This window comes from Pelophylax lessonae (assembly GCF_965119305.1).
Source record: "Pelophylax lessonae genome assembly, chromosome: 11".
NCBI lineage: Eukaryota > Metazoa > Chordata > Amphibia > Anura > Ranidae > Pelophylax > Pelophylax lessonae.
This window is the reverse complement of record NC_138778.1, coordinates 188827012-188841047: the sequence shown is the minus strand read 5'-3', so window position 1 is coordinate 188841047 and position 14036 is coordinate 188827012. Positions and strand designations below refer to the sequence as shown.

The 14036-nt window shown below is 43.9% G+C and overlaps 1 protein-coding gene across 3 annotated transcripts in view; it reads right to left on the bottom strand.

The window, feature by feature from the left end:
• Positions 1-6071: 6071 nt before the first annotated feature.
• Positions 6072-14036, bottom strand: part of LIMD2 (LIM domain containing 2) — a 48498-nt gene continuing 40533 nt past the window's right edge. For all 3 annotated transcript variants that reach the window (XM_082272003.1, XM_082272004.1, XM_082272005.1), the window contains exons 3-5: positions 11968-12012; positions 11242-11381; positions 6072-6456 (exon numbers count right to left, since the gene is read on the bottom strand). In XM_082272003.1, coding sequence (XP_082128129.1) covers positions 6294-6456; positions 11242-11381; positions 11968-12012 — 348 coding nt within the window. In that variant the 3' untranslated portion in view covers positions 6072-6293. The remainder of the gene's footprint in view (positions 6457-11241; positions 11382-11967; positions 12013-14036) is intronic.

The following is a 14036-nucleotide window of genomic DNA, read 5'->3' as shown; positions in this document are numbered from 1 at the left end:
AGAAGCTGAGGGTAAAGGTGATGGACTGGCCAAGCATGTCTCCAGACCCAAACCCTATTGAGCATCTGTGGGGCATCCTCAAACGGAAAGTTGAGGAGCGCAAGGTCTCTAACATCCACCAGCTCCGTGATGTCATGGAGGAGTGAAAGGACTCCAGTGGCAACCTGTGAAGCTCTGGTAAACTCCATGGCCAAGAGGGTTAAGGCAGTGCTGGAAAATAATGGTGGCCATACAAAATATTGTCACATTGGGCCCATTTTAAACATTTTCACTTAAGGGTGTACTCACTTATGTTGCCAGCAGTTTAGACATTAATGGCTGTGTTGAGTAATTTTGAGGGGACAGCAAATTTACACTGTTATACAAGCTGTACACTCACTACTTTATATTGTAGCAAAGTGTCATTCCTTCAGTGTTGTCACATGAAAAGATACAATAAAATTTAAAAAAATGTGAGGGGTGTACTCAGTTTTGTGAGATACTGTGTGTGTATATATATATATATATATAAATCTCCAAAGACAACTTTTTTTTTTTTTGCTTTGTTTTGGGTTCTAGGTGACCTTTCTTTCCCTTTTGAGGGGTTATTTACTTCAGTCCTTCTTGTTCCTGTCCACTTTTTGTCTGACAGCGATTACAAGACACACGTCATATAGCGCATATAAAAAATGGTTGCTGAAAATCTCGTTAACCTGATCCTTTTTTTGCAGTGATGCACAGCGCAGCTTCTAAAAGTTTATAAAGGAGGTTTGGTGTATGTACAGAAGTCTAAAAAAAAAAAAAAAGGCATTTATTTAAGAACTACAGGTCAGCCACAACATACTGGAAATCCAAAGCTGCTGACTGTTTTTTTCTGTGAACATTTTTGGGATGATGTTCAGCCACCCTTGGGATTCACACAATCATGAAACACTATAAGGCTGGCAGATGAATAAAGCCCTCTGGTGCAGCTGTGCTGTCATCTAAGGCTACCAGCAGGCTAAAGTGCAGATATGATGCAGAAGATCCCATTCCCAGTCTGATTTCTGTTGCACAGAATGCTGTGGGAAGGTAATATAAAAGTAGTCTTTTAAAAATGCATTTAGTTGTGGAATGCCTCATTCATTGTTACAGATAGTTGTGGAATGCCTCATTGATTGTTAAAGAACAATGCCCAGTTTTTGTCAAGTTCCAGGCAGAACAAATGAGAGTAGGCATTACTCAGGGTGCTCCAAGGCTCATAGACACCTGGATATAGGCACAGGACGTTGTAGAAAAAAAGGTAACCTGTTGATGGACTTTACTGTACAATACTTTATTAAATGATGTTACATATTATAACACTGCTGCAGATATTTGTGATAAAAATCATAAACTCTCCTCTTCAGCAGTTGCTTGTATTACCACTAGATGGCAATCCTTGAAATTAGGCTGTGGCCTTAAAAATATAAGCATCCATATAGATTATTAATTCATTTTTTTTATTGCGCTAATAAAACCTTGTAACTGCAGTCGGGGTGACATGCTCTTGCTCCTGCAGATATCCCTCCAGCCGCAGGTCCACACTGTTAGTTATGAAGAAAGTATATAAACTGACTACAAATGCGGTGATGTCACCCACATTTGTGCTGAATTGAGAACTAGGAGTCCCTCTGCTCTGATGAATGACATGGCTGTGTGGGCTTTTTAATGTTTCATTAAACTAATACCTGGTGCTCTTGCCATGGAGGTCCTTGTATATGCACATGTCCCAGTTTTAGCCTGTGCTCTTCTGGTGGATACAAGGGGGTGTGCTGATACTTATTGTGCAGGTATGTTCTACTCAAAATGACAAACCTTAACGATTGAAACGCCATACCCCTTTAACAGCAATCTATTAAACTGACACTAAAGCTTTTGATTTTTGCTTTAAAATAATAAAAATGTCATACTTACCTGCTCTGTGTAATGGTTTGGCACAGAGCAGCCCCAATCCTCCTCTTCTAGGGTACCCCACCGGCGCTTCAGGCCCCTCCCTCCTTCTGAGTGCCCCCAAAGCAAGCTGCTTGATCAGGGGCAGTAATGCATGCTCACTCCCCAGCTGCCTCTGTGTGTCTATAAGACACCCAGGGCGTGACTTAGCCCCACCCCCTGCTCCCTCCTCACTGGCTGTGATTGACAGCAGTGGGAGCCTCAGTCTCAGCCAATGAGGAAAGGGAGACACCCAGGAGAGTTGAGGCTCCTGTGCTGTGCACGGGATCAGGCTTAGATGAGTATTAGGGGAGCTGTGGGGGGGAGTGCATGAAGGTAAAACACCTTCAGCACCACTTTAAGGGGTGAATTCACTAACGTTTACCACATGCGACAACGCAGTCACATGACTCATTTGCATAAAGTATTACATACCGTAAATAAAGTCCAATTCATCAAAAAAATGATTATGCTGTATTTACCACATAATGAAAAATGCACCGGTAAATATCATCAAAATACCATGCAGTAAGCTCTTAAGTCCAATTCACAAACAGAACAGAGGGTAATCAGGGCTTTGCTGGCGGTATCACATGCGGTATTTGTCAGGATCATGCAGTAAATTAAAAATTATGAAAAAGAAAAAAAAAAAAAAAAGTGTGCTGTCCCCCCCTAAAATCCATACCAGATCCTTAACCAAGCATGCAGCCTGGCAGGTCAGGAAGGGGGGAGGCGGACAAGCGAGTGCCTCCCTCCTACTGAACCATACCAAGCCACATGCCCTCAACATGTGGTGGTGCTTTTGGGGGCTCTGGGCTCTGCCTCACCCCAAAAGACGTGGACGTGCACTCACGTAAAAAAAAAAAAAAAAAAAAAACGTGGAAAAAACGTTATCACGCCTATGGGGCAGTCCCTGAAGGTTTACACCCACTCACTCTGCTATATGATTCAGTTTTGTTGCAAGCAGTGTCAGAAGTAAAAAAACCCCAACCCACTCAGAAATAGAGGGGCAGGTGCTGCATCTGTCAATGGACTTCAGAGAAAAGGATTTTACGGTAAGTCAAAAACCCAGTTTTCTCTATCGTTCATTGACAGACGCAGCTCCATGTTCTTCTTACCCATTGGGACGTCCTAAAGCAGTATTTGGGGTGGGAAATACAATGCAGAGAAAAAAAAAGACATTCCCCAAAGCACCAGGTAACATGGAGCTCAACCAGGAACAACTGGAGCTCACCTAGAAAAAACATACACCCTCAAAGAGAAAAAAATGCTATTTTAAACAGTAGCCTGCGAAACCTTGCGGCCAAAAGAAGCATCCGAGGATGCCAACACATTTACTTTGTAGAATTATGTGAACGTGTGCGCAGACGACCAAGTTGCAAACTTGTATTACTAACGCCTGATGGCGAAAGACCCAAGAGGCACTCAGCGCCCTAGCAGAATGCACCTTCACAGGGAAAGGTGGAACCTGACCCTTAAGTGAATATGCCTGTACCACCGTCTGCCTGATCCATCTGGGTATGGTGGCAGCAGACGCAGCCAATCCCTTCCGAGGGCAGTTTGTTCTGTAAAAAAAGGTTAAACTGCTTGTCCAGGGTGATGTTATCCTGGATTAAAGATCCGGTTTTGTGTCTTCCAACCAATGCATTTCGTTGGCTGACCCGCTTCGTCAGGGCCTCAGATCGTGTCAAATACTGTATAGAATGTCTGCAAAACCCCAAAAAGCAAACACCCACATAGGAGCAAGGACAATACCAAATATCTACAGAGTCTATATCATATTCTCCCTGATAGAGTGTCCAAGAAATAGTAGATATCACGCACTGGGAAGGCATAATTGTAGAATGTCTCAGGTCTCAACAGGTTTTCTCTTTTGGTGTGATGCAGGGTTTTTTTTTTTAGAAAAAAAAAAAAAAAGATACAGGAACTTAACCACGACCCCCCCAAGCTTTATCAACTCTGAACAGCATTAAATAGTGGGTGTGGTCAAATTTCACAGTGGGAGGGTCTTAAAGGGGCATTAAATACCAGGAGCACAGAGTTCGGGAAGGAGGGGCTTACACACTGAGGGCAGAGTCCATAGTGCAGAGTTCAGAAGTGCACTGCATACAGATTGCAGAGTTCAGCCTTTTTCCACAGCTGCTTACCTCTGCATCCCCCATCCACATCTCCCTTTCAAATCTCTTCAGCTCTGACCTCTGCATGCCACCCCTTCCTCTACTGCCCCCATCTTCTCCCCACCTCCTTGAAAGCTCCACTATCTTCCACATGTCTTACTTTTGTTGCTGTATTAAGCTGAAGCACCCAGTTGACTCTAGTACCTCCACACTGTAGTTAGCTGTGGCTCTCTCACTTGTGGGGAGATCATCAACTGGGGTTGTTGGCATCTGCACTCCCCCCCCCCCCCCCGGCACCTGCATCTCCCCCTCCCCTGTCACCATCATGCACTCAGTGGGTGCCACTCAGGAGATCAGATCTGTGGGAGTGGGTGCCATTGGGAGACAAACTGTCACTGATAAACACAGAGGCAGGACTTCTGTGTTTACAAGTAAATTGTGGTGCGCAGGGAGTCAAGGGCCTGAGCCAGAGGTGGTGGAACGGAGTTCCACCAAGTTCTAGCTGAAAAAAAAGCCCTGGTGTGATGTATTGTGTGTCCTCTGTGAAATCTGCTCCAATACTGCTGGCAGGGGTGAGTGAATCAAGCGATTTTCTTTCCTACAACCTGTGGAAAAGAAAATGTCTCCATCTATGGCCAGCTTTAGCTTGTCACTGCTTCTGGGATCATTAACGCAGTTTCCAGTAGCATTAAAGAGGAAGTAAACCCTCCTCTGTAACTTGTACCTATAGGTAAGCCTATGATAAGGCTTACCTATAGGTACTGTAAATATCTCCTAAACATGTACCGTTTAGGAGATATTTACCTTATATGCAGCCAGTGACGTCACTGGCACATGCGCTCTGAAGGAACGGCCGCTCGTGCCATTCCTTCAAAGCTCCGTGCCGTGACCGTCAGCTCCCGCACGCGTGCACGGGAGTGACGTCACCGCGGCTCCGGCCAATCAGATGGCTGGATGCCGCGATCCCGGAAGACGGGCGACTGGACATGTTGCCCGTCATACAGGTAAGCGGACAGCACGGCGGGGGCTCATTCTAAGGTAAGTATTTCATAATGAGCTAGTATGCGATGCATACTAGCTCATTATGTGTTTCTCTTGCAGGTTGCAAAAAGAAAAAAAAACATTTTTTGGGGGGTTTACAACCTCTTTAACTTCAAGACCAACTCCAGCTAATAAGCAACTCCCTCCCCGCATTGGTTTTCCCCATTAGTAAATCAGACAGTAACTGCATGACATATGTACAAACACACAAGACAGGTGGGAAGCATTTTTCCTAGAGAGACTTTATTTTACAATCAAAGCTCACAGAGAAGATTCATTTTATTTAAAAACAGTCTGTAAACAAAACCCCAAACCAGTGCAGAGTATGGATGCCCCTTTCATCAGCACAGAGGGTGCAGCGAAAGAAGATCAGGAATGTTTCAGTCTCCCTTATCCAATACCAAGGGAGGAAGGGGTAAGGGTCTTTCCCTTTTTTGGAGGGGGGGAAATATGCTGGAGGGAGGTGGGTGATGGGGAATGGCAATTTGAATGATGGTTAGGCCAGTATGGCCATGTGCTAGCTTTACATCTGTATGCACAGAAGAGATGAGTATGTCCCCTGAGGTCATAGAGCAGAAAGCGGGAGAAGACGGCTGTCTGGTTCAGTTTGCATTATCCCTGTAAGAACAAAATGGCCATCGTCCCGCTTCCTGCCATTACTGCACCTTTTGGTCTGTTCTGAGGAATAAAATCACAGTTGCAGTAAATAAATAGCCTACATCACTGCCAGTCCTGCCTTTCTAGATCTCACTAAATTAAGGCAGTAGAAGTAATCACCCATTGTTTTAATGTGCCCAAACAATCGCTCAACTTGGCAGCTGCGGCTAATGTCACCACTGCAAACCAGGCTGCCCATATCACCCACCACCCTCCTGCCACATTCAAGAGGCCACATGGGTCCAGGACAGCTCTATTTTGGAGTGCCAGACCTAAAACTTTCTCTCTACATAAAATGGATGGAGCTGTCATTGTCAAAGGAAAAAAAAAAACTGTGCATTTTGAGGTCTTCAAGGCCCAGGTGGCATCTGACGTTTACAGTTAAGCTCTCCCACCACTAGGAGGCGATAACTGCATAAGCTACATCCTAATAAAAAAAAGTGCCTTTATCTGCATTAAAAACTCACACGGAGGCACAGGATAGCTCCTACCCCAGGTGCATTGTGGGGGAGGAACAAACGGCCAGGTGAGTTGCAGGTCTATAGGCCATCAAGGATCTTTGTCACCAGGAGCCTCTTGTTCCTTGTGGGTCCAGAGATCCTTGTGAGGTCGTCGTCCAAATCCTTCGTCGTAGTTTCCTTTGCTCTTGAAGAGTTGCTGGAAGTGAGGCTTGCAGTAAAATTCACCATGGAGGGCAGCATACGTGCCAAGGCTGAAGGAAGAGAAGCACCAGTAAGTTATGCTTTGTCCAGATGTTTACATTTATTATGTACTATATAAAAGGCCAGTGCCGTCTTATTTTTAAGGCATCACCAGATCAAAAAAATTCAAATAAAAAAAAAAAAAATGAAAAGTCACCCTACAAAAAATAAAAAATGTAGGACTCCGATCTCTCTAGATAAACTAGGCCAGGAGAAGAATCTCTGAAATACGCAGAAGTGTCAGATGCTGAAGATTCTTTGCCTAGTTTTGCTGTGCTGGTGCTGGTAAGTATTGCATCTCTTATCGAGCAAAAATAATGTTTTAAGCCATGTATCGCTTCTAACTGTACCCCGGGGAAGCCATGTTAGCTCATTAGGTATGCAGGCTGTACTTCCTGATGAGCAACACATCACATGGATGGTGCTTCACTGCTCCTCATTCTGTGGTTGGGTCTGAGACCCAACTGAATACAACAGGCTTTTAAAATAATCTCAGAAATCTTTCAGGAAACCTGTACTGAGAGTTTATGGAAAGTTCCAGTGCTGGCCTCTCCTATACATGCTAGGCACCTGGCTGTCATGCTAATCCACTATCCTCTGTATAAGTTGCTCATAGGCAACATTAAAGCGGAGTTCCACCCAAAAGTGGAACTTCCGCTTTAAATAGTCCTAACCCCCTGACATGCCACATTTGGCATGTCATTTTTGGGGGGGGGGAGCGGGTACCTAGTTTTGACAGGTACCCGCTCCCACTTCCGCTCGGAGCGCCGCGGCGCCCTGAGCGCAAGTTCTCCTCTCTCCCTCCCTCCCTGCAATCTTTTGGGACACGTCAGAGGTCCCAGAAGATTGCCGGCCAATCACGACGCATAGCGCAACTCGCGCATGCGCAGTGCGTACCCGGCTGTGAAGCCGCAAACTGTCACAGCCGGGTGCCCACATCAGTGATGCCGGCGCCGCAGAGCAGAGAGGGAGAAGACAGTGCATCGCTGGACCGTGGGACAGGTGGGTGTGCGGTTAAGCTGGAACTCCGCTTTAATGCAGATTTGCGATGTCAAGATAAAATTTTAAATAATCCCCATCTCCACACTTCTTCCAGGTCAGCAACTAAAAGAACTGAAGCCAGAAAGGTCAGTATTCTTCCTACTAGCAATGCAGCACAGCTTCTACTTCACTGCATGTGTATGGGCGCAGATCTGTTAATATAGTTCTAATTGCAGCATATCTAAACCCCAAAACAAAGATGTAACTTTTTGAAGCTTACCAGTTCATAGATGTGACTGCATTCGTTTTCTTTTTTCAAGCTAAAAACATTTTCAGCAAGTACAGAAAATAACTGTTGTCTTTGCCAGAAATGTCATGTCCTTGTCATGTCGCTTCCTGTGAGCTGAGAAGAAGCACAAACATTCTTATTGTTTTAGTGTAAACTACCATTCCCACCAATCAACGTAATGGAGCTGGGTAAAGGTAGACAAGTTCGGACTATGTGACAACCCTACAGTGGAGAAATGAGTGTAGACCCAAATAAGTGTGTATTTAGCAGGATAATAAAAAACGTAAAAAAAAAGGGCTGATATCTAAAGCAGCTACCACATCTAAGGACTGGCAAGCTGGAATATAATATTTTTTATTGTGTTGGGGTTTAGATACGCTTTAAATATTGCATACTATGATTGTTCTGTAGTTCTGCACCACGGACATCAATCAATGACCATTAATCATTCAATTATGACAAAGTAAACAAAAATAACCATAATAAAAATTAAAAGGATCAGTCCACCCAAAAGTGAATTTTTTTAAATGTAATTTAGTGTTAAATTTAAGTTGCACACTTGTCAGATCACACAGCGACAGGTAACTACAGTGCCTTGCGAAAGTATTCGGCCCCCTTGAACTTTTCGACCTTTTGCCACATTTCAGGCTTCAAAACATAAAGATATAAAATTGTAATTTTTTGTGAAGGATCAACAACAAGTGGGACACAATCATGAAGTGGAACGAAATTTATTGGATATTTCAAACTTTAACAAATAAAAAACTGAAAAATTGGGCGTGCAAAATTATTTAGCCCCCTTAAGTTAATACTTTGTAGCGCCACCTTTTGCTGCGATTACAGCTGTAAGTCGCTTGGGGTATGTCTCTATCAGTTTTGCACATCGAGAGACTGAAATTTTTGCCCATTCCTCCTTGCAAAACAGCTCGAGCTCAGTGAGGTTGGATGGAGAGCGTTTGTGAACAGCAGTTTTCAGTTCTTTCCACAGATTCTCGATTGGATTCAGGTCTGGACTTTGACTTGGCCATTCTAACACCTGGATATGTTTATTTGTGAACCATTCCATTGTAGATTTTGCTTTGTTTTGGATCATTGTCTTGTTGGAAGACAAATCTCTGTCCCAGTCTCAGGTCTTTTGCAGACTCCATCAGTTTTTCTTCCAGAATGGTCCTGTATTTGGCTCCATCCATCTTCCCATCAATTTTAACCATCTTCCCTGTCCCTGCTGAAGAAAAGCAGGCCCAAACCATGATGCTGCCACCACCATGTTTGACAGTGGGGATGGTGTGTTGTTCAGGGTGATGAGCTGTGTTGCTTTTACGACAAACATAACGTTTTTGCATTGTTGCCAAAAAGTTTGATTTTGGTTTCATCTGACCAGAGCACCTTCTTCCACATGTTTGGTGTGTCTTCCAGGTGGCTTGTGGCAAACTTTAAACGACACTTTTTATGGATATCTTTAAGAAATGGCTTTCTTCTTGCCACTCTTCCATAAAGGCCAGATTTGTGCAATATATGACTGATTGTTGTCCTATGGACAGAGTCTCCCACCTCAGCTGTAGATCTCTGCAGTTCATCCAGAGTGATCATGGGCCTCTTGGCTGCATCTCTGATCAGTCTTCTCCTTGTATGAGCTGAAAGTTTAGAGGGACGGCCAGGTCTTCGTAGATTTGCATTGGTCTGATACTCCTTCCATTTCAATATTATCGCTTGCACAGTGCTCCTTGGGATGTTTAAAGCTTGGGAAATCTTTTTGTATCCAAATCCGGCTTTAAACTTCTCCACAACAGTATCTCAGACCTGCCTGGTGTGTTCCGTGTTCTTCATGATGCTCTCTGCGCTTTAAACGGACCTCTGAGACTATCACAGTGCAGGTTCATTTATACGGAGACTTGATTACACACAGGTGGATTCTATTGATCATCATTAGTCATTTAGGTCAACATTGGATCATTCAGAGATCCTCACTGAACTTCTGGAGAGAGTTTGCTGCACTGAAAGTAAAGGGGCTGAATAATTTTGCACGCCCAATTTTTCAGTTTTTTTATTTGTTAACAAAGTTTGAAATATCCAATAAATTTCGTTCCACTTCATGATTGTATCCCACTTGTTGATTCTTCACAAAAAAATTACAGTTTTATATCTTTATGTTTGAAGCCTGAAATGTGGCAAAAGGTCAAAAAGTTCAAGGGGGCCGAATACTTTCGCAAGGCACTGTACATACAAGTAACGTCTTAAAAAATAAATAAATAAATAGCAGATAATGTAAGCAGAAGCAGTAAATGAGTCCTTCCTGTTTTATGGTAAGTATCTGTAGAGAATTTAAGAAAGGAACACGTTATAAGATTACAGAACAAGTCACCTACAACAGCAATGTAGACAAAAAGAAATACACTGTATAGGATGCAAAATGATTAAGCATAAAATTTGCACCATTGGAAAAATGCTTTACGCGGTTATTTCCCAGTTTAATATAATGTGGAAGGGGGCATGCCTTAGCCGTTCTTGGAGAATATCAATCCTGGAGGGAGGAATTACATTACTATTTGTCCCAAGGGATCGAGATGAGCTTAAAATGTAAGCATGAGGTCATGAATTTTGGCCATAAGTTAACCACACCTCCAGGATGCCATTAATTAAGTTAGAGGGGGCGGGGGACGCACTCTGATCTCGATCTCAGAAGGATCTGGCATCTAGGAATATATGATTTCATAGTTTATACTTGTAGACCGTGTGACATTCTAGAAGGGAAGACCCAGTGGGAAATGTATAAGATTCAAAGGGAGATCAATCCCTATAACTTGGTTCAACTGATGGGAAACCAATATTCAAAATGGGACAATCCATGAACAAGTCCAAAAGATATTACCTTGGCATTTCCAACATATATTTGGTATTATGGGGTTATATGAAGGATTAGGGTTCCGTACCACATCATCATCATCATTTTGTATTGGGTTTATTTATGTGCAAAAAGATCATTTCCACAAACTTTTTCCCAAAGGAGCTTGTTCCAATTTTTTCCAATACTTCTGTTTTCGTAAGGGTTCTGTTGGCTGTATAAAAATCTCATCTGTATATGTAAATCAAATGCTTTTGACCATGGCATGGGGAACAATATGTTTTTTAAATAGTAAGTTTGGCCGTTGGGTGGGTTTTTTTTTTTTTGCAAGTGTCCTCATTGGGCTTCTTACATGTCTCTGATATGCCAACAGCGAGATCCCCCTGCCATAATTGCCATCTTTGCTCTTGTCCACCTGGAAGTTTTGGGTGTCTATGACTACCTCTGTGTTTCACCTCATCCAGCAGGGAAAGTTAGAACCCCTTATAATAGCTGCAGACCCAGGAACTCCGATATCTCATTAGGACATTACCCCCCCCCCCCCCCCCCCGGAGCAAATTGGACCATGCTTCATCGTTTTTCTTTACTTCCTCTGGAGCAGTTGTGGGTATACTGTAGGTTTCTGTATGTGGAGGTTTTCTAGTGTTGTCATCAATATGTTCCCTGCGCTAACCTTATACCTACCTCAGCTTGGTACTGCAGTGCTTACAGCAGAAGCATCTGTTGTGGAAGATTTGCTTGTCGGCGACCAGTCTCTCCATAGGATACACAGTCGTCTGACAGGATGAGCAGAGTTCTTTAACGGCAGGCTTCATACTGAAGGACTGTGGAGAAAGAATTGGATGTTAGCGGCACCTGCGTGTTATGTCTGCATTATATATAATTTCTTATACCAGGACTATACCTGCAAAGCTTTATTGGATTGGACAAGGTGGATATTGCGATGTCCCCACCTCTACACCTTATCCAATTAGAGAACGCCTTCATTCATTGATAAAATGCAAAGCATTCTCTGAATGGCACCTGTACTCAGTGAGCAAGCGAACACTTGTGTTGAGCAGACAGCTGCTTGGCATAGGACTTGGGATCTAGTGGCGATCACTGGAGCTAGCAGTGCCTATTACAGTGACTCCCAGCATCCAGGGAGATCCCATAGGTATGGTATATACAGTAGCTACCTTGGTCTAACTAACAATGTAACTATGTAAAAATTGCCAACCTAAAAACTTAAGCTTTAAAATGTTCCCTTTACCAAAAAGACAAGCATGGATGTGGAATGGGCTGGCAGGTCCCATTATCCCCTAAGGGCATTGAGTTGTAGTGTAATAGTCTTAGTGCATTACAGATTCAATTTTTTGCTAAACACCAATAAATACAGAAAAGGAACACAAGAGGAATGTGTGTGCTCACCTTTGATCTCTGAACCACACTTGCCCCAGGACTACAGGCAGAATCCTGAAAGAGGAACAAAGCTAATTAGATAACAAATATTCTACGCATTTCCTGTTTCTAGGCTCTGGAAGGAATCTCTCGGTTACAGTCTGCTATTTAGAATTTTGCATTTATGCTGCCCTGTTGAGGATCTGGAAATGATTTTCAAAAGTTCCTCTTCCCTCGTCATGTGATCACATCCCAGCTATCAAACAGCAAACCTTGTGTACTTTCTAAGGAAACATACTGTTCTTTATTTAGAATAATAATATTTTCCCCCTTACCTTAAAGCACATGTATCAAACACAAGGCCTGCAGGCCAAATCATGTAGTCTGCGCACCTCTCCTGCAGCTGTGGCACCCCCCTCATCTCTTCCCCTCAACCTTTCTCAGCATTTCAGGAGGAGGACAGAACTCCTCCACCAGATTCTGCACTTCACCATGCAGCTAGCCCTCCTCTGGTCCTCCTCCAGGCTCTGCTGCACTTTCTGCTTCCCAGCTCTGCCCACAAATTCTTCCAGGCAGCAGCACAAGACAAGAACAAGACAAGGGGCAGCAGCACAAAGTAACGGAGGGCGGGGAACTCTCGCCTTCTATGGTGGGGGGGGGTGCTCTAGACATCTAGTCTTACAGATACAACTGGCCCTTATAGGACAACTATAATGTGGATGGAGCCCACAATGAAATTGGGTTTCATACTCCTGCCTTACAGAAAGCCATTAATGCTTTAATCCAAGTATAAAAATCAGAGGCGTAATTAGAACCTTCAGGGCCCTGGTGCAAGAAACCATGAAGGGCCCCCCGGACCCCTGGCCGGGGCCCTTCCCCTCAAGCCTGGGGCTTGTCCTACTGATCCTGGGGCCCTTTACTTTCGTTGTGGGGCCCTTAATTACAGTCCCGCAGCAGGACCCTTTCACAAGTTCTGCAGTGGACCCCCTTCCTGCCATCTTGGGGCCTCCCCACGGTGGTGGAATGCCAGGGCCCGGTCATAAGTGTGACCTTTGTGATCCTGGAAGTTCACCCACTGGTGTCAGTTTTTATTTTTTGGTATTTGAATTTATTTTATCATTTTATTTTTTATTTTTTTTTACAATGTCACTGACTATGACTCTGTAGAAATCCAAAAAGAGAGAGACCGCACTCAAAGACGTAAAATGAAAATCAATTGAACTCCTTTATTCTCCATAAATACAGCAGACAGACAGTGCAATACACGGACAGACGTGTCGGGTTGACGCGTTTCACGATAAAAATCGCTTAATCATAACCACACACTAGGACTCTGTCCATTCAGAAAAGGAAGGAGCTGGTAAATGACATATTTACCGACCCCTTCCTGGGTCTCTATTGTGACACATCCTCTGCAGCAGCCGTCAGGAGGAGAGGGAAGGGTGCACAGTTGGGGGGGGGACCAGGGGAGCACACAGAGGCCCAGTGACAGCAGAACACAAGTGAACTGGAGGATAGGAGGAGTGTCGGGGGCAGCATACAGAGGAACCAATCTCCTTCATTTTCCTCCTGCAGCTACAGGAGGAAAAAAGGAGGAGGACAGTGATTTCTCTACATGCCGCCCCTCCTATACAGGGGAGCCGCACAGGCCCCCTGGAGCATGGGGCCCGGTTGCAATTGCAACCCCTGTAGTTACGCCCCTGATAAAAATGTAAACGTATGGCAGCTTACCAGTCCGTATATGTGGTGGCTTCCTTACTTTTCTTTTTTAGACTTTTTTTCTCTAACATTCACATGATGATCCTGCCAATAACACACTTCCTGTCTTAGGGTGGCTACACTCAGTCTTCTACTGTTTCTATGGAGCAATGTACTTCCCTTTAAACGGCAATACTCTCACCCTATGAAAAGGGTAGTGTTAGATGCTCTACTAGATTTAGATTAACATAAAGTGACTAACAAATTAAAGGCCAACTTCAGCTAACACTTTAATACCCCCCCATACTCGCCCCCGTTTGTTGGCCATACACATAGCAATTTTTAACCAGCATTCACTCCTTCATATGATCAAATGTGATTTCAGGACAGCCAAACTAGTT